We start from the raw sequence: 25,055 nt of genomic DNA, 5'->3' as shown, positions 1-25,055 counted from the left end.
TTCTGTCCGGGCGGGGAGTGGGGGGGTGCTGAGCCCGGAATGTATTGTGATTCTAGCAACGCCTCTGGGCCTACCAACAAACTTTGTGTTAATTGTGTCAATTTGTTGCAAGAGAAAAATGTGTGAGAGGAATGAGAGATTGTGAGTTAGTTGTGTGACTTTTTGAAATTAGCCTGATTCAGATCCCGATTGTCTTCAGTTTTTTTTTAAACAATATTTATTGTTATTAAAAAAAGATGTCTCATTTACTGCAAAAGGAATTGGAATGAAACCCTTCTCACACACACGCCTTTATCATCTAAAACAGTATGATGGAGGAAAATGAAAAGCAAGCTGTAAAGGCAAGAAGAAAGCGTACATTCTGTTTTCACTTTTCAAGTAGCACACGCTCCAAACTGTTCTTCTGGCACTATGGGAAAATACTTCTCTATGAACACTGAACATCTGATTTTTGTATCTCGCCGGCAGATGTCACTATCAGTTAAGTGTTTCGAGCGTTTCTTAAAGCCTGGACACGTTTCGATTGTCTCGGTGTTTTGGAAAGCGTCTTCTTGCCCATCGCTACAAAAAACGTAGTTTACTGAACAGACTAACTAAAGACAGCCGTCAGCATGAAACACACAATGAACAACAAGAAACACTGGGACAGGAGGAACTTTAATAGGGACACATTGAGGGGGCAAACAAGACACAGGTGTAAACAATAATACAAAAGGAAGCTACGTATAAGAACAAAAGACAAAACCCAAACATAACAGGCTACGTTTAAAAAGCTAAACCAAACAGAACAGAACCTGACGCTTAGTAAAAGAGTCCAGTTGCTTAACTGGCCTGCCTGCAATCCAGACCTGTCACTCATTGAAAACATTTGTCACATTATGAAATGAAACATACAATGGACAACAAAGGAGACACAGAACTGTTAAGCAGGTAAAATCCTACATCAAGCCAGAATGGGAATACATTTCACTTTCAAAACTACAGCAATTGGTCTCCTCCATAGACTGTATATATAAGGTCTCCTCAGTTACCAAACGCTTACAGACTACTGTTAAAAGAAGAGGTGATACAACACAGTGGTAAACGTGCCCCTGCCACAACTTTTTTGAAATTCAAAATGGGCAAGTATTTTTCCAAAAACAATAACATTTCTCAGTTTCAACAATTTATATATTCTCTTTGTACTATCTTCAATTAAATATAGGGATAAACGATTTGCACATCATTGCATTCTTTCCAACATTCTTGGAAACAGGGTTGTAAATAGGTAATACATTTAAAGAACTACTTGTTATTCAATTCAACATTTATTGTCTGACCATGTTGTTTAGAGTTGAATTACGTAAATTATTAAATCCTGCACCCTCTGTCATAAATGTTTTTTTCACAGCTCCTTTATGAACCTGGTTATAAGTTCAATAAAGTTATGGAGACATTCTTGTGACTAAAAGACATTGAAAGCCCACTCACATTATAGTTAAGGGCTGAACACAATCATCAGTCACTGAAAACAGACAGCAAGCTTTTAAATTCTTCGAACACTAAAGAAAGCCTGGGCCGCCTGAAGCACATATTTACATTCTGTTTTGAAGTATGTCATCTTCTCACTGGTCCATCTAGAGGGTTGAAAACTCAAGATAACCTGAAACTGGTTAGCAGTTCACAAAACTCATGGCCAAATTCCAGTCACTAAGACATTGAAACAATTCCAGACAAACCCCAACACAGTGAGTCACTCCATGTTAAATAAGCTTACACCATCACTTCCTTCAAACCATTTGATCTCTAGTGACTTGATATTAATTACTGTTCAACACAGTTGTCTTCTGTTGTTTGCAGAATACCTTTTATTAGGATATTAAGGCCTGGCCAGTGTTTTAAATGTTTTTCTTTTACAACTTGCACTGCCTTTGTCAATGACTGCTTTGCCATTGGTTTCACATGAAAACAATGTTTCACACACATACAGTACATATTGAATGCAATACATATTTATTACTCAAACCATTATGGGGCAAAGTGACGAGATAAGTAGTGGCAATCATCAAAGGTGGAGGTCTCAACATGATGATTTCTGTGGCTTACATTAAATGTCACATGGTTTTCAGACATAGCCCTCAGTTGTAGCAAACCACAGTTAGCGGAGACTCTGGAAGAAAATACACACAAAATATTTTTGTATCACTTCACATTAACATGCATGAAAATTAATCCAGGCTAATAGGACAATATTTCCCAAAAATAATCAAAGCCACATCTGGGCAAGATAAGGCCCCCGGGTACAGCAGTATCATACTGTCCGTTTAAAATACCTTCAAGTTAAAACAAGGTATTTGCGTTGCTATGATACCTAGGGACCAGCACCACAATCCACGCGCGGAAGTTATTATTTGTACGTACTATACGCAATGGATGGCTAGCGATCTCTGGAAATTAGCCTAAGAAAAGTTGATAACGAAAGCAGTGTATTTAAAAAACTATTGACTGGAAAATATTTATTTGCAGATGTCGCAGGTAAAACACCTTGCTTAATATAAGCTAACGTCACAATTTTTAAAGAATACAATTTGCAGAGGCACTTCCAGAGTAAGCATGCAGGGAAATACAAAAACTGTCACCCGATGCTACAATTCAACAAGTCCAAGCGCAGATGCAGCCTGCCTGATGAACATCTTGCAGCAGTACCGCACACTGCTTCAACAGAACCGCACACTGCTTCAACAGAAATGAGTCCTGACTTCACCTAACTAGTCAACGCCCACACGAGGCTCTCCTGTTTATTGAGTGAGTAACCCTAAAAGTTGATTTCTTGCGTCTGGGCTGCTGGAATCGCTGTCGTTAAAAGCACGTAGTACAAAAAATATACTGTATGAAGTTAGATGACGGCAATTATACCAACATTTGCTTTGTGTGAAAATCTTCAGAAGTGATTTCATACACTTATGTCTGCCCTAAAAACTATTATAACTATATAACTGTTACACACCATACCTTATGTAATGTAGCTTACTCTGTTGAGTTGAAAGTTAAGTTTTAAGGCAAATATGTGTTGCAACATTTCTGTTGAGTAATAACCCTAAAAGGGATTTTTTTTAGGCCTTTGCCTGCCATAATAACAGTTGTTAACAGAAATGTATTTAAAAAAATATTGTTAAAGTAAATTAAGTTCAAATATGAAAACGGTGTTGCATGGAAAATAAATATGCATAAATATAATATGCAAGTTAGGCATGTTTGTTAAAAAATTAATCTGGCCCACAGTGCTCTCTGGCATTTTCAGTGTGGCCCAGCCCTGATCTAATATTGCCCAGCCCTGATCTAGGCAGAGTGAGAACCTTGTAAAGATCAAGATGCATTTTAAAGTATGTTTGCTAACTTACCTGCATCTGGCTTGTTGGTTGTGTTGGTGTTGGATGCCCTGCAGAAGTTTGCTTTGTCCTGGATGCAGCTAATGTGCAACTTAGATACTTCTTTGTTTGATTCAGACAGAGGGATCTCTTGAAAGTCTGAGGAAGAATTTAAATCACATTAAATGATTCAAGTGTGTAACAAGCCAAATGCATATTTTTACACGTTTTAAATTCAATGTATGTTTGACGTTATTGTGGTCAGTAAGTCACTGTTTTATAAACTGAAGATCATCAACCTAAAGATTAAATGGTAATATCCTAGTAACAAAACACTGTCTGATTTTTCTGTAGTAACTCACCAGACATAGGATCACATTTATAGGAAGTTAACTGTGGCTCAACCGGAGGTGGCTGCTTTTTCTTCAAAGTGGCAGCAGCTACAGCATTAGATCTTCTTCTGGCCTCCTTGGAGACCCGGACTGCATCATAGATAAATGCTGGCAAAAAAGACAGAGTCGTAGACATATCCAAAGAGCAAATGTGATAACATTGCTGTAGCTGCAATATATCCTAGCTATTGTTCGTGGTAACAAGCAGAACATTTCTACGTAAAATTGATGAGGCAGTATATTCCTACAGTAAAGACAGTAAATGTATGCACACCTATCAGGATGAAGGCGTAGAAAACAATCGATAAAATCCAGTCAATTTTTTCAAGTTGATCGAAGTGATTGGTATATAAGTTGTTTTCTGTAGTTTTGGCTTTTTGCCTTTCTCCCTGCACTTCGAAGATATCATCACCTGGAACTAGATATTAAATCAATTTTAACATAATTTGCAATGTGTTCACTATTCACAAATCAGATACAAGCATGTTCAAAAGCTTCTGTTTGCCATTTAGTTATGACCCATCATTCATATAAATCACCCATCACACACATCTAAGAGCCGTCTCACCTTTAACCTGCAAACTCTCAACTGTGTTTTGAAAATCGGTCTGTTCCAGAGTGACATGTTGATTGTTCTGAAAAGGGTTATCTATCAAAGGGGTCAAAGTCGGCATCTTGTCATTCATCAAAGTAGAATCATTTAACTCATTTTCTGAAATGTGTTTCGTATAACCGATAGTTATGAAACAGAAAATATAGGCCAAAAATAAAACGTTGATCGGCCCTTCCGTGGGGGCGCGATTAAGCATTTTAATTGGAAACAAAAATCCAATCAAATCCAATGTGTAAAAGAAACCGATTCCACGATAATCTTACTTGCAGAGCTGTGTTATGAAATAAAATACAAGTGAATTCAACATGATGGAGCTTTTATATGAGTGAATTGACGTAACAATAGCATCGGTATTCATAACGTTACCTTGGCGGAGTTCGGTTTACACCGCCACGTATGCGGCCATCACAGAAAATGTAAATGCACTCTAGCTCAGCCAATCAGGGCACACTTGCCCCTATATAACTGAGTGAACCCAACTCTCAACCTCCCGAAACATTTATTCAGCAAGAAATATCTCCGCGCCACTCGTATAACTGGAGTTACATTCCCAGGAACTATCGTTATATATCGTGGAGCTCCGCCCCTTAGAGACATTCCGTCTAGATAGTATTTTACGGTGTGGTTTAGACGTCTTTGGATAGATAAAGAGATCTGGGCCTATATGTTGGTTGTGGTTGTTTCAAGAAAGCTCCGTATACCAAAAAACAGACACTCGTCTCTCCTTGATAGCAGTTTGACACCGTGTGGACATAACACACCTGGCAACATTTTCTTCATTACAATTGGCTGTTGGTTGCGCTTCCTGTCATTTTCGTGGGAGCAATACGTTTTCTGAATGATAAACGAGCCTTTGGGGGGGGGGGGGGGGGGGGGGGTACTTTATTCCAAAGTATCTCAAAGCTTTGAAACCAGTAAACTTAGATATCGCAGCACAGTATTTAATATGTTTACAATATATGTCAGTCAATAACTTTTGGGAAATGTTATAAGATAGAAATCCATAAAATAAACAAAAAGAGAATGAATTACACTTTTTTCTTACAAGTTGTAAGTAAACACTAAGTTGTATTTAAAGGTATACAAGTATGAATATGTGAATAGAAATAAAAACGGAATTATATATTAAAATATTTATAGTTTCTGTCTAAAATTAGGCCTTGGAACTAATGGGTGTGTGTGTTTGTGGAATGCGCACACGGTAACCGTCGGTTATCCAGATTTACAGCGTGGCCATGGAGAGGTGATTATTCCCAAAAACGTAAAGACGGCATCGAGATCCTAGCGAAGAACGTATCCAGGCTAACGTCCATCGCAAGCTGCTCGAAGGATTTAGGCAGTTTTGATTTTCCAGCAGCTGTAGCTCATTTTGAGTAGGCAAACATCCGCCGCAGACGTGGACATGCTTCTCTAATATGCCAAAGACTCTTGAAACAAGTACAGTAGTGGCGGTTCAAACCTCATATATCTCATGCTCGGTAAAGAACAGATTTAAACTAACAATTAAATGGGTATGGACTCCTTCACAACAAATGCATTGGAAATAATTTACACATGTTACAAAAAACAGGGCATATCCAAATAATTTAATTATTTGGATAAATATTTAATTAATTACAGATAGAACAGAGAAAAATAAAACACAGAACTAGTCTCACCTGCAACATTGCCATGGCTTCTACCTGGAATAGACCACTTGATCTATGTGGACAGTACTATTGTGGTGTTACAACATCCACTTCGTTGGACATTCTATTGGTTAAGGAATATTATTCAATTCCATTCTGGACATGAAGAGGGATCCGCCTATCAGTTATCATTGTCAACAAACATTTGATAATTGCAGGTGGCAGCAAATAGCCACCAATGGCTTTATGCGTGTTCAGACAACCCATTCTAGGTGGGAGTATGCATATTTTAGTTTGTTCATCAACTAATAAAACTAATGGAGCCTATTTAAACTATAACAATTGTTTTGACAACAATTTAATTTAAAAAGCAGTTACATTATGTGAATGTATCATTTTCTATTCACACTGGAAAAGAAACGCATTGCATCGGAGGTAAGCCACAAAACACCACATGTACAAACACCTTACTCTTTGGCCAGGCCTCTGACCAGGATGGCACATCTAGAGGACAGATGTTTTATGAAAATGAGTACCCATGTAATACTTTGGTTATCTTCATCATGACTTGGATATTAATTGCATTATGAACACTAATAAGCCTCTGTATGAATTGTATTTGGTTTATTGATTAGTAACCTGCTAAACAACTTTTCAAAATCCAGTGCATTAAATGGAAACTGCTTTAGACTGAAGCAAGGATTACATAGAACCTTGGCATCAGCAAGCCCTGTTCCTAGACATAATTGTAGCCACAACACAAGGTGCCATGCCTTAAACTCATATACGGACACAGCTACAGATGGCTCCACAGTGAAGTTACTTGTGTCTCTCCTGATTCTTCCATTTGTGTCTTTTCGGCTCCTTTTGTAACCTTACTGAGCCTGTTTATGTTGTTTACCTGGTAACTAACATGGCACCCCCTGTCGATCAAATGCATGCTGCCGGCAAAATAATTTTCAAGGTGCTGTTGTGAGATCTTTTTAGTTGATTTCCAAACACATTTTCTGCTCATTATGTCCATACATACCCAAACATCCAACATACCCAAACATCTCAATACACATTGAACACACCTCGTGTTTGGATCTTAGTAGATGCAGTAGGACTGTCGTGTAAACATTTGTATAGTTTTTATACTCTAAGGCCTTACCGCTTTCTCTTGTGGGAATCCTTATCAAAAGTGGATTCTGGTTGAATACAATCGTAAGTGCTGGTGCTTCAGCCTTTGATTCGGCTTGAAGGTATGAGTGAAGGGTAGATATCACCCACAGTTCACTGCAAATTGTAGTCATGTGTCTAACGCCAGTGTCAAATCTAATCAAACCAACAAAATGTTTGCGTCAGACCTTAACTTAGTTGGTTAAGACCATGAGCTTACCAATGCCATGGATGGAGGCAACAAACAGAGGCTTCCTCTTTTTGGTCTCTGTGGATGAGTCACTTGCTTGTAATAATCCCATAATAATATTCACAGCTGTGATTTTGTGAGTAACCTGTTCGGGCTTACAGCTATCAAGACATTTCACATCCACGGTGTAATGTAAGAATCCCTTAATAATTTCCTCACGTAATACTTGTTATTGTTTCTGGGAGATCAACTAAACTTAATAACATTGAATCACAAAATGCACTACGCAAAGGCACAGAGCCGCTGATGACTCATGAAATGTGGACATTGTAAAAAATGCCAAATCCTCTGCCATTTCTCTATCCTTTCATCTGTGTGTGAATTGTATAGTCTCCGCTGGCCTACCTGTTAGAATGTTAGTGCTCAGAAAGGGAAACCGCCATGACAGGTGTCCCTGAACCAACCACCCACATGCCTGATCTGAAGAGTCAGGATGTATCAGGTGGGAATCAGCAGCGCACTAGGGCAACTGTCACCCAGCACACAAGACCATTAAGCATACAAAGTGACTGGAATGAATCACAGAACACTCTTAAACTTTATACTTTTATCACTCCTTCTAGAACAAATTGTCTGAGCTGTTATCTGATCACTGCACCTGCTAAGGGCCTGATCCATCTGTATACACTGATGAGCCAAAACATTATAACCACCTGCCTAATATGTTGTTGGTCTCAACAAGACCCCTGAAGGTTTCCTGTGGTATCTGGTATCAAGAAATTCAAGTCCTGTAAGTTGCGATGTGGAGTCGTGGTGGGTCAGACTTGGTGGTCCAGCATATGCTACAGGTTGAGATCTGGGGAATTTGGAGGCCAGGGTAAAACCTTGTTACTCAAGCCATTCCCGACCAATATTTGCACCTGCCGAACAATATGTGCCCCACTTCATGGCAATGGTATTCAGGGAATACCATTGCCATGAAGAGGTGTACCTGGTCTGCATCGATGTGTAGGTAGTTGGCACTTGTCAAATTGACATCGACGTGAATGCCCGGACCCATGGTTTTCCAGCAGAACATTGACCAGAGCATCACACTCCCTTCACTAGCTTGTCTTCTTCCCACAGTGCATCCTGGTGCCATCATTTCCCCAGGTAAACGGCACACACGTACATGGCCGTCCACGTGATGTCAAAGAAAACGGGACACATTGGACCAGGCGACATTCTTCCACAGCTCCAAGGTCCAGTTCTGACGCTCATGTGCCCATTGTAGGAACTTTCAATGGTGGACAGGGGTCATCATGGGCACTCTGACCAGTTTGTGGCTACACAGCCCCGTCCGCAGCAGGGTGCGATGTACTGTGTCTTGCGACTTATTCCTCCCATAACCATCATTAACATTTTCTGTGACTTGAGCCACAGTACACTAGACCTTCTGTGGTTTGTCCCTCATCGGGCCACTGTCGGTAGGTACTCACCACTGCTGACCGGGAGCACCCCATAAGCCTTGCCGTTTCAGAGATGCTCTGACCCTGTCATTAGGCCATAACAATGCGTCCGGTGCAAAGTCACTCAGGTCTTTACTCCTGCCCAATTCTCCTGCATCCAACACGTTGACTACGAGAACTGATTGTTCCCTTAATATCCAATCTACCCAGAACTCGTCGTGTTCCCTAGTTAGGAGACGTTCATGTTATTCGCTTTACCTATGAGTGGTGATTTTGTTTTGGCTTATCAGTGCATATGTATAATTTCGTATAATGTAATTTCTTTATGTTTTTCCTATTCTCATGTTCATAATGTTTTGATTTTATGTAGGGTTAACTGACTGTTGCTTTGCTATTTTTCACTGGCTAGGTTTTCATTTTAAATCAGAATTGGTTCTAAATTGACTTTTGGTCAAATAATAGGTCAAGAGGCTTGCTCAGAATTCACACTGTGGGAAGCCTATTGAGTCTGTAAATGTGGACCATTTCTCCTCCTTTCACTCATTTATTTTATCATCAAAATTAACCTAATATATCATTCAAATTGGGTTACCTTTATCAATTACATTGGTTGGATTTCTGCTTAAAATACATAGGTCAAAATATGCAACAAGAAGACCACTTTGTTATGTGTTTATTTACTGTACATTGGCAGAGAAACACTATTATTTTTCTCTGTAATATCAGAGTATTTAGGACACTTTCTCTGTCTCTTAGAAAAAAACAAGAGGCTGATTAGGTAAACCTTTTCCAAGAAATGTTCTTCTGAAAGAATGTTAATTGAACAAACAGAACAATGTTTACCAGGGCAGGTTGGGTTGCATTGCAGCATGTCACCATAGAAGTGACAATGTAAAACAATGTAAAACTAGGCTTTTCAAATTCAACCATTGAGGCTGAAACTGATCTAGCTGCTCCCTGGTTTTTACTGTACTTATCCTGGTGTCCCAGGTCTGACTCAGACCCTGATTGGTAAGAGACAATTAAAACCAGAAGTGTTTTCCCCTCCTGGTACTGCTGTAAAACTGTTGTATCATTAACTAAATATATAGTACCACCGTAAAACCTCATTGCTCATCCAAAAGCTATGGTGAAGAGTTTCCCTAGGAGGGTCAAAAGTAAAGGCCCAAAAGATACTCCATATTTTAACAAAGAGAACCTCAAAAGCCAGCTCACATTATAGTTAAGGGCTGAAGGCAGTAATCAGTCACTGAAAACAAAGAGCAAGCTTTAAAATTCTTCTAAAACTAAAGAAAGCCTGGGCCGCCTGAAGCACATTCTACTTGGAAGTATGTAATCTTCTCACTGGTGTATCCAGAGGCTTGAAACCTCAAGATAACATAAAACTGGTTAGCAGTTCACTGAAGTCATGGGAAAATTCCAGTGACTAAAACACTGAAACAATTCCAGAAAAATTCTAACAAGGTGTTGAATTAGCTTAAACCATTTCTTCATTCACACCCTTGATATCATTTGAGCTCTAGTGACTTGATATTAATTAATGTTCAACACAGTTCTTCTGTTGTTTACAGAAAAGGTTAGGATATTAGGGCATGGGGGTTTTCTTTTTCAATTTGCATTCCCTTTGTCAATAACTGATTTGTTATTGGTTTCACATACATACAATACATATTGAGTGCAATATATTACATATTTATTACTCAAAACCATTATTCCTATTTTACTCGAACCTTTAGCCCCTATTTTGGTGGTTAAAAACTTAATATAGCTATACGGCAACACAGCAGATTATTTCGATTAACTGCAGGAGATGTGAATGTTTCGGTGGACTATAGTGAACGACAACGGCACGAGGTTGGGGATCGGAACAGGGACACGGAAGGACCCAAGGCAATCAGGGACGTACGGGCACTGCCTGTTTCCGCAAGTGGACATTCTCCAGTGCAGTAATCGGCACTTTAAAGACTGGGCAGGAGACACCTATCTGTACTGGCCGTTGGGATCCGTGACCAGTACAGGATATTTTAACCTCAATATCATAATCAGCTGGGTCAGAGCATCTCCAAAACTGCAGCCCTTGTGGGGTGTTTGCCTCAACTGCACATTTAGTATTGCCATTTGTACTGCATTTGCCTTCATTGCACATCTTTTCATTCCAATTGTAATATACAGTAGTGCTCAAAGGTTTGCATACCCTTGGAGAATTGGTAATATATGTATCATTTGTAAAGAAAACACGAGTGAGCAGGCAAAACACATGTCTTATTTCTTATGGGATTCACATTCAACTGTAGATCATAATTGAATGGCACAATCATTAAAACAAAACATGGCAACAAAAAAGAAAATTAACTGACCCCTGTTCAAAAGTCTGGATACCTTTAGTTCTTAATACTGTTTATTGTCCCCTTTAGCATCAATGACAGTGTGCAGTCTTTTGTAATAGTTGTCTATGAGGCCCTGAATTACTGCAGGTGGTATAGCTGCCCATTCGTCTTGGCAAAATGCCTCCAGTCATGCAAAGTCTTTGGTTGTCTTAAATGAACCGCATGTTTGAGATCTCCCCAGAGTGGCTCGATGATATTAAGGTCAGGAGACTGTGATTGCCACTCCAAAACCTACACCTTTTTCTGCTGTAACCACTGAAGGGTCAACTTGGCCTTGTGCTTAGGGTAATTGTCATGCTGGGAAGTCCAAGAGCATTTCATGCACAGTTTTTGTGCAGAAGAATGCAAATTGTCTGCCAGTATTTTCTGATAAAATGCTGCATTCATCTTGTCATCAATTTTCACGATTCCTCATGCCTTTAGAACTCTACCTTTTTAAAACTCTACCATGCAAAGAAGAAACCAGATATAAACAAGATCCAGAACCGCTGCTGCCTTTCTCTGGGCCCATTTGTAAAGAAATATGTACCATTTGCAAAGAAAAAATGAGTGAGCAGGCAAAACACATCTTTTATTTTTTATGGGATTCACATTCAACAGTAGATTATAACAGAATGGCCCAGTCATAAAACAAAACATGGCAACATCTGAAAACCAGTACGTCACTGCATACACAAATGCAAGTTAAAACTGTACCATGCAAAGAAGAAACCAGATATAAACAAGATCCAGAAACGCCGCCACCTTCTCTGGGCCCGAGCTAATTTAAGATGGACGGAGGTAAAGTGGAAAACTTTCCTGTGGTCTGACAAATCAAAATGTGAAATTATTTTTGGGCTTGTCATCAGCGCACATTTCAAAAGCCAGCATCTGTGATGGTATGTAGTGTATTAGTGTACATGGCATGGGTGACTGGCACATCTGTGAAGGCATTATTAATGCTGAACAATATATTCAGGTTGTGGAGCAACATATGCTGCCTTCCAGACAATGTCTTTATCAGGGTAGGCCTTGCTTATTTCAGCAAGACAATGCCAAACCACATTCTATACGTATTACAACAACATTGCTCTGTAGCATTGCCTGTGTCACGGTCATGGGATGAGTAGGACACAGGCGCAGAGTAGAGGTATTGAAGATAATCCATATTTAATGAGATTAAAAAAGGACTCCAACAAAACAAACGGCAGCAACCAGTGCCGTGGGTTTAACTGAACACATGCAAACCAAAATGAACCACACCTCTGGGCCCACAAACTGAACTTAAATAGGGTCCCCAATTGGAGGCAATAACTAACACCTGCCTCCAATTGGGGAAACCAAAAAAAAGGATTAGAGGTGGCTAAAGGCCACCTCCTGTCCTGTCCTGTCCTGGCTATGCCCCGAGCCCAGCGCAGGACGTGACAGCCTGCCTGCAGTCCAGAGCTGTCACCCATTGAAAACATTTGTTACATTATGAAACTGAAAATACGACAAAGTAGACTCTCAACTGTTGAGCAGCTAAATCCTATTTCAAGCAATAATGAAAATATTTCACTTTCAAAACTACAGCAATTGGTCTCAATTCCCAAACTCTTTCAGAATATTGTTAAAAGACAAAGTGATGCAACATAGTGGTAAACATGCCCCTGTCCCAACTTTTATGAAACATGTTGCTGGCATCAAATTCTAAATGGGCATGTATTTCTCCAAAAACAATGACATTTCTCTCTTTTTATCTGCATTTTACACAGCATCCCAACTAATTTGGAAACAGGGTTGTACTTTAATGTATGGGTCTGCGTGTTGTTTACATATGTTTCAAAAACCTTTTGTTGTTTTTGTAGGAAAAATCAAACTTAAATGGACAATTTGCACACTTCCAGACAAAATAGTTCTGCTCTTACAGAATGTGACCCTACTCCTGGTGAGTTACTGTAGAAAGACCAGACAGTGTTTTGTTACTAAGACATAACATTTTAATCTTTAGGTTGATTATCTTCAGTGTATAAAACGGTGATGTACTGACCACAATAACGTCAAACATCCATTCAAGTTATAACATGTACAGATATGCAGTGAGCTTGTAGATAAGTTACAACCTTGAATCATTTAATGTGATGAAATTCTTTCTCAGACTTTCAAGAGATACAACTTCTTTTTTATTCAGACAGAGGTATCTAAGTTGCACATTGGCTGCATCCCTGACAAAGCAAGCTTCTGCAGGGCATCCAACACCAACACAACCAAAAAGTCAGATGCAGGTAAGTTTGCAAAGCAAGCAAGCAAGTTTATTTATATAGCACAATTCATACATCGAAGCAATTCAATGTGCTTTACAAAGAAAAATATATGAAAGTACAATAACATAAAAACAAATACTCAAATAAAAACATCAAAGCAAATTAATACATCATAATAATAAAAGATACAATAAGAAAACATTTTTTTTTTTTAAATAAAGGCTAAACCCGCCGTCCATCACCCGGGCTGAAGTCACTGAGGTGGATGAGATCCGCCCTGAGTACCTCATGTCTCTGGATGTTGTGGGGCTGTCTTGGTTGACACGCCTGTGCAACATCGCGTGGCGGTCGGGGACAGTGCCTTTGGGATGGCAGACCGGGGTGGTGGTCCCTCTTTTTAAGAAGGGGGACCGGAGGGTGTGTTCCAACTATAGGGGGATCACACTTCTCAGCCTCCCTGGGAAAGTCTATGCCAGGGTTCGGTAGAGGAGAATAGGGCCGATAGTAGAACCTCATATTCAGGTGGAACAGTGTGGTTTTCGTCCTGGCCGTGGAACACTGGACCAGCTCTATACCCTCTACAGGGTGTTGGAGGGTTCATGGGAGTTTGCCCAACCAATCCACATGTGTTTTGTGGATTTGGAGAAGGCATTCGACTATGTCCCTCGTAGCATCCTGTGGAGAGTGCTTCGGGAATATGGAGTCCTGGGTCCTTTGCTAAGGGCTGTCAGGTCTCTGTACAACCGAAGCAGGAGCTTGGTCCGCATTGCCGGCAGTAAGTCAGACTTGTTCCCCGTGCATGTTGGACTCCGGCAGGGCTGCCCTTTGTCGCCGGTTCTGTTCATAATTTTTATGGACAGAATTTCTAGGCGCAGCCAGGGGCCGGAGACCCCGGGGAAGACCTAGGACACACTGGAGGGACTATGTCTCCCGGCTGGCCTGGGAACGCCTCGGTGTCCCCCCGGAAGAGCTGGAGGAAGTGTCTGGGGAGAGGGAAGTCTGGGCATTTCTGCTTAGACTGCTGCCCCCGCGACCCGGCCCCGGATGAAGCGGAAGAAGATGTATGTATGTATGTATGTAAAGGCTAAACAGTGTGGTTAATGTTTAAGTGCTCAGTCAGAGGCACGTGAGAAGAGTGTTTTTAACCTGAATTAAAAAATGGGTACGTTTGGGGCACGTCTAAGATGTTCTGGTAGTTTATTCCAGTTTTGTACAGCATAAGTGCTAAACGCAGCTTCTCCGTGTTTAGTTTGGACTCTGGGCTCTACTAGCTGACCTGTGTTCATGGATCTATGAGCCCTGCTCGGTTTATATTCTGCAAACATATCAGAAATGTATTCAGGTCCTAAACCATTCAGAGATGTATAAACTAAAAGCACCACTTTGAAATCTATTCTGTAACTGATTGGAAGCCAATGCAAAGATTTAAGAACCGGAGTGATGTGCTCTGTTCTCTTGGTCCTGGTTAACGTTCTAGCAGCAGCATTCTGAATGAGCTGCAGTTGTTTTACAGTCTTTTTCGGGACTCCAGTTAAGAGGCCATTACAGTAGTCAACCCTACTAGAGATAAAAGCATGGATGAGCTTCTCTTGGTCTTTTTGGGACATCAAGCCTTTGATTCTGGCTATATTTTTTAGATGATAGAATGCTGTTTTGGTGACCGCTTTGATATGACTGTTAAATCTGAGGTCTGAGTCTATCGAAACACCAAGATTAAGCACTTGATCCCTGGTTTTAAGGGCCCAAGAATCCAGCTCTTTACTAATACTTGTTCTTTTATTTTTGTTGGCAAACACAATAATCTCTTTATGTGCTCTATACTGTGACATGGAATGTCTATTGAGCTTTTGTCATATGGTTCGAGAGCCATATATATTTGAGTATCATCGGCATAGCTGTGTTAGTTAATGTTGTTGTTCTGTAGAATTTGGCCCAGAGGCAGCATATAGAGATTGAACAGAAGCGGTCCAAGAACTGATCCCTGTGGAACTCTGCCTGTCATAGCCACCCTATCAGATTCATGATTACCAATGGTGACAAAGTTACTCCGGCCATCTAGATCTGAACCAATCAAGGACTGTCCCGGAGAGTCCTACCCAATTTTCCAGCCTATCTATAAGTGTTCTATGATCTACAGTGTCAAATGCTGCACTGAGATCTAATAGAATCAGAACTGTTATTTTATCAGAATCAGTATTCAGCCAACTTTAATCAGGGCCATTTCACTACTGTGGTGAGGTCGGAAACCTGACTGAAATGTGTCTTAGAGACCGCTTGAGGTTACAATATTGCTGAGCTGATTGAAGACAACCTTCTCATTGATCTTGGCTATAAAATGGAGATTTGATACAGGTCTATAGTTGTTCATTATAGATGCATCCAGTGTTCTCTTTTTTTAATACGGGCTTAATGCCAGCTGTTTATAGAGACGTTGGGAAAATGCCTGATTGCAGAGAGCTATTAACTATTTGCTGTAGGTGCATTGTTATAGAGTTAAAAATTGTTTAAAAGAAATATGATGGCAGTGTGTCGAGACAGCAAGTGGAAGTTTTAAGAAGTCGAACTGTTTCTTCTAGGGATCCTTGATCAGTTGTATTAAAATGCGTCATAATAACCAAGTAATGTCTTGGTGGTCGTGGTGATGGTACAGAGTCCTTGTTAGACTGTGATGTTCTCATGTTTCCGTTTAATACTTTTTTCACTAAAGAAACACGCAAATTCATTACATTTCACAGTGGACATGAGTTCTGATGCTATCTGCTTTATTGGTTTTGTAAGCTTGTCGACCATGACAAATAAGAGTGCGGGTATTGTTGATATTTTTGTTGATCATTCCCGTTAAATGTTGCTGTCCGGGCCTGCGTAACTCATTTTTGAAGCTATCAAAACTTGGTTTATAGATGTCATAGTGAATTTTAAGTTTAGTTTTCCTCCACATATGTTCTGCTTTCCTACATTCTCTTTTCAGGGTGCTTACCATCATGGTGGTTCTCCATGGTGTTTTCTGTTTGCTCATAGTTTTCTTTACCTTTACCGGTGCAACACGATCCATGACATTCAATATTTTGGCATTCAAATTATCCAGGAGTACATCAACTGACTCAGCACTTATTGTTGGAGAGATAGCTATGCCTTCAATAAACTGAGTCTACTCTCATTAATGTACCTTTTCTTAACAGAAACAGAGTTTACTGGAACATTTGGGTCGATAAGTGAATCAGAAAAGACATGATCAGACAGGGCCAAGTCTTTAACCATGACAGAGGAAATATCGAGACCTTTAGAGATAACCAGATCTCAAATGTGGCCTTGAGTGTGTGTACGCTCTTTCACATGTTGAGTGAGATCAAGAAGTGCAAAAGTTATTTGGCATTATTGTCTGTACTATTATCTATGTGGATGTTAAAATCCCCTGTAATAATAAACAAGTTATAATCAACTGATATAACAGAGAGTAGTTCAGCAAAATCATCAATAAAATTTGCAGAATATTGTGGAAGTCTGTAAATGGTTAAAAACTAAATTTTGGGGGTACCCTTCAATGTAAAACAGAGGTATTCAAAATAAAGAAAATGACCTAGTGTATTTTCTTTGCACTGGAATGTATCTTTGAATAGGGCAGCCACTCTTCCTCCTTTCCTACCATTTCGACACATATTCATATAGCCAAAATTTTCGGGTGCTGTCTCATTAAGAATTGCAGCACTACAATCTTCTGTTAGCCACATTTCAGTGAGAAACATAAAATCTAGGTTGTAGGATATTATAATGTCATTTACCAAGAATGATTTGTTGGCGAGAGATCTGATATTAACCCTTTGGCGCGTACGATCACACTGGTGTGATCAATCTAGAGTGGTCCCTGGAGCGTACGATCACACCGGTGTGATTAGAACGTCATGTTTAGAACGCACCATTAGCATACCTAGCTACAAGTAACGTAACAATGGCTGGTAAAACCGCGCTATTATTTACTCACATTTAGCTCAAACAGTGTTTATAACTTTATTTCCTGATTGTAATTGTTTCAAGACCATACTATGATATTAACCAGGTAGAAAGCATTCAAATCGGGACAAGAAGTGTTAGTTACGTACCAACAGACAGCCAACACTAATGCACAAAAACAAATTATATTAGCGACTAATACCGATCAAAACCATTGCAAAAACTTTCTAGAAGTTACGTTCCCTGTTGTATGCATTTTATATAGTTTATTCATTTTCACTGCACTGAATAACTGGTCACGATTTGTTAGCTAGCAGGCAGCTGACGTTTGCTAGCGGTTAGCTGACGTTTTCTAGCTAGCTACAGTAATAAATCAACCAACTTTTGCAGCTCTTAGAATTCGAGTCAACGAGAGAAGCTTGCAATGCAATGCATGTAGTGTTCCTTACCTAGCAAGGTGACTGTTCAAATGCTGGCGTGAGTTCAAATGCTGCAGAGTACTGAAGTCACGTGCAAAAAAACTCACGCTGGGGGGTCGGTAAGGAATATTTGAAACTCACGCGTGAAAAGGTTAAGTAAAGCCAGCTTAATAGATATAATAGGGGTTCCTGGACTAGTAGGTTGACGTGTTACAGTTAACAGATTAGACAAGTTTACTTTATGGGTTACATGCTCACGGTTCCTTCTATTTCTAATCAACACAGGAATAGAGATACTGGGTCCTAGCTTGTACTCAAAACAGTCTGCAGTGCTATTTTCACAATAGCAGGGACCCAAAGCATATAATTGATTAACATTAATCTTGATCTTTACATGGTTTTCACTCTGTCAATGATTCTTGATAAATGTTGAGATTAATTATCATGTCCATTAATGTGAAGTGATACAAAAGGATTTTGTGTGAATTTTTTCCAGAGTCTAAGCTAACTGAGGTTTGCTGCAACTGAGGGCCACGCCTGAAAATCATATGACATTTAATGAAAGCCAATCAAATCATCATGTTGAAACCTCCACCTTTGATGATTGCAATTGCTTATCTTGTCACTTTGCCCCATAAGGAGTAATGAATGGAATGGGCAAAGTAAAATGCCAGCAACAATTGCAAATACACAGTGCCCCTTGATTTCTTTGCATATAATCACTTTATCCACTCTCCTGAACATTTCCTACAATACATTCACTTTGGCGTATAGAATCGTTTTTTCTGTATAGGGCAATATGTACATTTACAGTTTATTATAGTGTTTTGCATTGGGGACTAAAGGGGGGGTGGAAGTATTGTGTTGCTTGATGTAGCACAACATTCCCATGATTACACAGGTTTGTCTTGCTCTACACACTCTCCTGAAAATGTCTTACATTGTTTTCTCTGTGGAATATTTAATTGTTTATAAGCTATGAGGCAATATGTATTCCATATTCAGTCATTGGCATTGAAGTTTGCCCTTGGAACATGTTTTAATAACCACTTTTTATTGAAATGACTCTTAAATATGATAAAATATGAATTGCTGTCAACGTTTTCAGATGTACATTTTCTGAAACACTGAATAAACTCAATTTATATCAGTTTTGAAGAAAATCTTTGGCCTCTTTTATTTTGAAAGGTTCCTAATTTCCGTGACCCGGAAGTGCTTTTTAATGTTGTTCACAAGACGCTGATACCAATCACACCCATCGATTTCACCTGCAAACTCGTATCCGTGTTTTCAAAATCTGTCTGTTCAAGTGACATTGGTTGTTCTGAAAAGGGTAATCTATCAAAGGGAGCAAAGTCGGTGTCTTGTCATTCATCAGAGGAGAATAAATTGACTAGTTTACGGAAATTGGTTTCGCATCAACAATAGTTCTAAAAAAGGCAACATTTAAAACGTTGCTTGACCATTCCTTGGGGGCACATTGTAGCATTTTAATTGAAAACAAAAATCTGTAAATTAAAATAACAGGTTGATCTTACTAGCAGAGCTGCGTTATGAAATTAAATAATTAAATAATAAAGTTAAAAATTAAAGTTAATATAATTTTCTAGAGGTATTAGGCCTATACTGTTGTCATTCCTATTCTGACGTTACCTTGGTAGAGTTTGGAAGGCCTATCATATTTCATACTGACTATTATTTGACGCTTTGGGTTAAAAGTCTGGACAGATTAGATCCCCGCATACAGGTGTCAAACCGATTCCACTTGGTTCTAATTTACGTAGTAACCTATGCTGGTTTAATTTTTTCCTTGAAGGCGAAAACATTTTTCGCTGGGGGCCTGGAGGGACAGAATAAATGCCCAAAAGTTGCTCCGTATACCTACAAAGAGATATTGAAAACCTGCGGAGACTCGGCCCTCCTTAGATTGACGCCGGTGCACCAAACACATCTGGCAAAAATGTCCTAACACACCACAAGTGGCTGTAGTTTGTGTTTCCTACCGCTTTCGTATCTTCTAAGAAAAGTAATGGGGCTAATGTGTTTCTTGAATGGCACATTATTTTGGGACCAGTTCGCTGGCAATCCTCTTAGTCCTTTTGTTAGTAATTTAAAACGATCACTGTCGAAACCAAATTCCAAAGTTTCTAGTCAGAAGGATACAGGGCGGGGCTGCAGTCTATTCACGCCCGGAGCCGTATCCTAGGCTATATAATACATTTTCATTTATTCGTAAATGAGATCAGGTGTGAGCAGTGCAGGGGTAAAGAGAACCGGAGCGCTAACTGACAAGTTTCTACGAGCTACTTGGGATTAAAAATACGTTTTACTAATAAGTTCTAGCCGACTTCTGTAAAGGTTGTCAGTGGAAGCTCAGCTTTTAAAATGAATGAGACGGAATATTATAAAGTACCGTTTTCCGAATATGGTTTTGAACAGCAATTCGACGAGCGATGGGCTATCGAATGGATGCAGGGAAACTGGTATGTATAGGTATATACATGTATATGTATGTATATAAAAAATGGATTTGCCTGCTAATGATAAACAGGTCAAGTGTTGCTCTTCCATCCGTTCGTAACGCTGAAGAGCATTACGGGTGTCATGACAATGATGTGGACTTTAAATGGGCTTATTTACAACATGACATGTTTTACAATTTAATGATTCAAATACCTGCCACTTTGTTTTCTATTAAATTAGACATTTAGGCTGTACACCTAACGGTTCACTAAGAAATTCTAAAATCAGTAAGATGAAATATCAGTAAGACTGCATTCACCAGGGACGGTGTATTAGATTCTTGATTTCAATTGAGCATTTACACATTTTACTTACCTTTTCATTTTAAGATGGCACATTGAGGTTGCTATAGTATATAGGTCTAACTACTTTCCAACATAATCACTTCTCACCACAGCAAGCTGGGTGTGCCCTGATAATCAATTATGGGAAAGGCATGCACAAACGTAACCCGCAAAGTTCTGGACGTAAGGTGTGCTCACTTGTTGAAATACCCTTTGAAGGTAACCTTGCCCTGCCATGAGTACAGTCTAAGGAATTTTGTTTCTCTTTCACCAGGAGGAAGGCTTTTTTGTTCTGTGGCCTGTATGCAGCGCTGGTGTTTGGAGGTCAGCATTTCATGAAGGAGAGGCCTAAACTTCAACTGCGCAGACCACTGGTGTTATGGTCACTCAGCCTGGCCATCTTCAGGTGAGTTAAAGCTGTACTGTTTGCGGTACCTGAGGACTCTTGACCTTCAAAAATAGTTTTCAAATGATTTTGATGAAAGATTTTTGCTTTGACATCTTATTCTTATCATTGTTTTTGCACAAAGTACTGACATACAGCAGCTTTTCAATTGGTGGTACTAGGCATAGGTCCACTGCTTTGTTACCACTTTGACCTTAGTGTTTATTGTACATCTCCATAGTGACCTGCTGTGTGCTCAGGTTTAATTGCTGCACAGTGTTTTAAAGTGCATGCGCTTTGCAGGTGGCCTGTTGGCCAACTACACATCTGATTGTATTGTGTTTTTAACATTGTAGGAAGACATGCTCAATCTTGTACAGTGTCTATACAGCCTAATACATAGGTTTTCAACCCTCTCTTGGGGACCCCCCAGCCATCTCAGTTTAGTTTTTGCTCTGAATTGGTTCACCTGATTCAACAGAAAGCCTTAAGTTGATTCAGGTGTGCTAGCTCTGGGATATATCTAACAGATGGAATGGCTGGGGTGTCCCCAGGAGAGGGTTGAAGACCTGTGGCCTAATACATTTACCAAGCTATTGTTTGCACCCTCCCTGAAACCAGCCATATTTCATAAGACAACCCCTCATGTATGGACATGGAATTAATGTGTGGTGGCTTTTCAAAGTGCTGCAATGCATGATCCTTTCATCCTATTTAAGCCAGGGATGTTTGGAAGGAGCTCCAAAATCTGGACTCACACAAATCAGCTGGGCTTGATTATCTGGACTTCCTGGCAGTCCACATTTTCTGACTGTTCAACCTCACTACTAAAAAGTATCATTTGACTAGAAAGCTGCAGCAGTTTAACAAATAACTAAGAGGCAAGTAGTACTGGGCAGGCCAAAGGCACTTTGGGTCTAAAAAAATATACTATTTTGTATACATCTGGCTCCTTGTTGAACTGTGCTGACTACCACACTACAGTTTCATCTCTACTCCAGAATTCTAGTGAAAAAGAAATGCACTTCAGTCAGACACTACCTGTACCTGCCTGCCCTACAAACACCCTCATTGATCATTTCAGATGTGGAGATACTTGGTTGCTCACACTTTCCAGAGCCACATCAGCCCCATTCAGTCTAAAATCTAATTCAACTTTTCTTTTTATCAACTCACATCCAATAGAAATGTGCTCTGAAATCTTACTCTGGTCAATCCTAAAGTCAGCACTTCTTTTGGCTGTCTTTTCAGTCCTCTGCTGCTAATGATTGAAATTATCTGCAAAAGACTAAGACATTGTTTTAGCTCACTATCAATGCCAATCAAAATCAGGTACAGGTGTGCAGCAGGTGGTTTGTGTAGGGGCTGCAGTTTTCTCTTTATTAAGCTAGAAGCAGTTTTAGTTTCTAAACAGGGCTGCCCAACACTTTCTTGAGATGTACTGTAGGTTTTCTCTGGAATTCTAATTTGGCTCACCTGATTCTAATGATTAGTTGGATGAAAAGCAAACTTGGGTTAGTCACAAATGGGGTTGAAGAAAACCTACAGGACAGCTCTCCAGAACAGGGTTGGGTAACCCTGTTCTTAACCAATGACTGGTTTGTGAAGTGACTTACACAAGTGAAGAGATCAGATGAATGGTCATGTAATGTGAGTTAACCTTTAACTCTGTCTTAATTGCAGTATGATTGGAGCAGTACGAACAGGGTGGTACATGATGTATATCCTCTCCACGAGTGGGTTCAGGCAGTCTGTATGTGATCAGAGCTTCTACAATGGACCTGTGAGCAAGTTCTGGGCCTATGCTTTTGTCCTGAGCAAAGCCCCTGAACTAGGTAAGGACCAGGTTCAGAACTGGCAATCCTCAATTTCTGAGAATCTCATTTAGTTCACTCCAACCATGAGTGATACTGGTTAATGTCATCTTAGATTATCAGTTTTGCTTGACAAAGCATTGTTGCTCAAAGAGCTGTGGGTGTATTAGTGGATGCTTGGCTGGGACCACAACCTGGCTGTCCCTGACTCACGGTCCCTACGCGGCCTCCACAGGTGACACGGTGTTCATCGTGCTCCGTAAGCAGCGGCTGATCTTCCTCCACTGGTACCACCACATCACCGTGCTGCTGTACTCCTGGTATTCCTACAAGGACTTGGTGGCCGGTGGCGGCTGGTTCATGACCATGAACTACTCTGTTCATGCGCTCATGTACAGCTACTACGCAGTGCGGGCGGCTGGCTACAGAGTGCCGCGACCCTTCGCCATGGTCATCACCACCTTCCAGATCGCCCAGATGGCCATGGGGCTGACGGTCAACAGGCTGGTCTACCGGTGGATGCAGGAGGGCAACTGCCACTCCTACCTGAACAACATTGTGTGGAGCTCCCTCATGTACCTCAGCTACCTGGTCCTTTTCTCCTCGTTCTTCTACCAGACCTACTTGAAAGGCAACAGTGGCAAGAGCTCCAAAACGGACTAGTTTGTCGGGGAGGGAAGGGGAATTTGCTCACTGCCTGACTGGGCCCAATTGAAGTATGGCTGTTCTCTGTACACCTGTTAGTTTACCAGCGCTCAAATGCTGCACTATTTGGAGTGTTAATGTTTTCATGAAGATAGAGCTTTGTTATTTTTTTTGTGGCTCATCACATTGTGTGTGGTAATGCGTGTTTCCTGTTGCCTGATCTTTACATTCCAGCAGGCCCATGTAATGGTGCCTCTTGCAGGTTTCTGTTCGGACCGGTTGGACTTGTTTTCCATCTGGTACAATGTGCTCTTGTCATTGTTGGTGGACAGACTTCAGAGTGGATAGCAGACACGCCCGAGCCGAACCCCAATACCTAGCATGATTCATTCATATGGATTAGTTTACGTAATCTTCTCTGACTGCTTCTAGATGAAGACCTTCGATACCTCTGACCTAATACCCAAAATTCACCCTGTGTGCGATTTGGTGACTTGCGTAGACCGAGGCGTTGTTCTGATGGGAGGGTATCCCCCTAAAAGCAGCCCTTTGTGTGGTACTCTTATATAAATGTTTAATATTTATTAATTTGATAATATGAAGGCTGCTGCAAAAGTGCCGGAAATGTCAAACGTTCCCATGACTTCACTCCACAATTGTTCGATTTGTTTACCACCTGCAATATTTATTTTCATACCATTTGGATGTGAGGTGCCATGTTGCTTTTGTAATGCAACAGGGGAGTGGTTTATGGTTTCGCTGTCACGTTCCAGGAATCTGATTAATGCTGTGGTTCCCAAATGGAATTCCTAACTACAAGGGAAAAACCTGTTAGTTGACAGGCATTTTGTCCCCCTCTACCTCATTCTAAAATTGTTTGCTTTTAAGATTTTTAGAATGATTTGTGCTTTGTTTTTAAGTAGCCAGCAACTGATGTATATTGACTTGGCAAAATTGTCTTGCTATTTAAAATTCAGTTCTGTATATTTAAGCTTATTTATTGGATTTAATTTACAGGTTGAAAGGACTATGAATGTATCATATCTAATTACTACGGTAGGGGAAGCCTTGCATTAGCTATGGAGGTTCTTTTTAGCTTGAGTTAAATGCCATTTTCCTTCACCACTTGTAGTGGAATTTGAATCTGCAGCAGAAAAAGTTAAACTTGTTTGTGCCAAGTGATTGCTGAACAATCCTGTCTTGACTAATGGTGCAATTTCTCTTCTTTATATATTGCCTTATCGAGCAGATGAACACAAGCCACTATTGTACTTTGATCTGATTTCAAGTGTTTAAGATTACTCATACTGTTGTAAATAGCAAAATATGGTCTTATTTCTAAAATGTATTATAATAAAGCTGTCTATTTCATTATACATGTCTGTAATTTATAAGCATTCAAGCTATTCAGTTATGCATTGTTTAGTGAAAGTTATCTAGCACAGCATCGCATCAACTTATCAGGCTAACTCTGAAGTTGCAATTGTTTTATTTCACTAAATATTTACAAATTTCAGTTTACAATTTGAATCTTAATTCACTGGAAGATGTCTTACTACAATGAACAGAGGTGCACCTTATGCTGGGGACAACAGAAGGCCACTTTAGCATTTTCAGCTTTATCACAATGACAATCTCAGACTTTGACT

The 25,055-nt window shown here is 40.0% G+C and overlaps 2 protein-coding genes across 3 annotated transcripts; one reads left to right on the top strand and one right to left on the bottom strand.

Annotated features, from left to right (window-relative positions):
* Positions 1–1,975: 1,975 nt before the first annotated feature.
* Positions 1,976–4,708, bottom strand: LOC109615859. Its single transcript, XM_020047218.2, has 5 exons — positions 4,308–4,708; positions 4,014–4,157; positions 3,710–3,847; positions 3,381–3,506; positions 1,976–2,149 (listed from the first exon to the last, which is right to left on the bottom strand). The coding sequence occupies exons 1-5, from the start codon at positions 4,546–4,548 to the stop codon at positions 2,118–2,120; spliced, it is 681 nt and encodes a 226-aa protein (XP_019902777.2). The 5' UTR covers positions 4,549–4,708; the 3' UTR covers positions 1,976–2,117.
* Positions 4,709–19,978: 15,270 nt separating this feature from the next.
* LOC105010699 (elongation of very long chain fatty acids protein 6) lies at positions 19,979–24,780 on the top strand. Of its 2 annotated transcripts, none has more exons than XM_010870211.4 (4): positions 19,979–20,238; positions 20,837–20,968; positions 22,631–22,782; positions 22,997–24,780. In XM_010870211.4, exons 1-4 carry the CDS (start codon positions 20,141–20,143, stop codon positions 23,422–23,424), a joined length of 810 nt encoding a protein of 269 aa, XP_010868513.1. In that variant the 5' UTR covers positions 19,979–20,140; the 3' UTR covers positions 23,425–24,780. The 2 variants fall into 2 exon arrangements, with proteins under 2 accessions (XP_010868513.1, XP_019902612.1); XM_020047053.3 differs by lacking the exon at positions 19,979–20,238 and adding an exon at positions 20,662–20,750.
* The last annotated feature ends 275 nt before the right edge of the window (positions 24,781–25,055 follow it).

This window comes from Esox lucius, chromosome 6, assembly GCF_011004845.1.
Source record: "Esox lucius isolate fEsoLuc1 chromosome 6, fEsoLuc1.pri, whole genome shotgun sequence".
In the NCBI taxonomy this organism is placed as follows: domain Eukaryota; kingdom Metazoa; phylum Chordata; class Actinopteri; order Esociformes; family Esocidae; genus Esox; species Esox lucius.
Note: the sequence above shows the minus strand (reverse complement) of the source record. Positions and strands in the feature narration are given on the sequence as shown.

What these genes read in the sequence shown, in the direction of transcription:
- LOC109615859 (XM_020047218.2), bottom strand. Translation starts at nt 4,548, where the DNA reads ATGCTTAATCGCGCCCCCACGGAAGGGCCGATCAACGTTTTATTTTTG. An exon ending in TAAATGTGATCCTATGTCTG is followed by an intron (nt 3,507 to 3,709) that starts GTGAGTTACTAC and finishes ATTCTTCCTCAG; the next exon opens with ACTTTCAAGAGATCCCTCTG. An exon ending in AACCAACAAGCCAGATGCAG is followed by an intron (nt 2,150 to 3,380) that starts GTAAGTTAGCAA and finishes ATTTTCTTCCAG; the next exon opens with AGTCTCCGCTAACTGTGGTT.
- LOC105010699 (XM_010870211.4), top strand. Translation starts at nt 20,141, where the DNA reads ATGAATGAGACGGAATATTATAAAGTACCGTTTTCCGAATATGGTTTT. An exon ending in CTCAGCCTGGCCATCTTCAG is followed by an intron (nt 20,969 to 22,630) that starts GTGAGTTAAAGC and finishes TCTTAATTGCAG; the next exon opens with TATGATTGGAGCAGTACGAA. An exon ending in GAGCAAAGCCCCTGAACTAG is followed by an intron (nt 22,783 to 22,996) that starts GTAAGGACCAGG and finishes CGGCCTCCACAG; the next exon opens with GTGACACGGTGTTCATCGTG.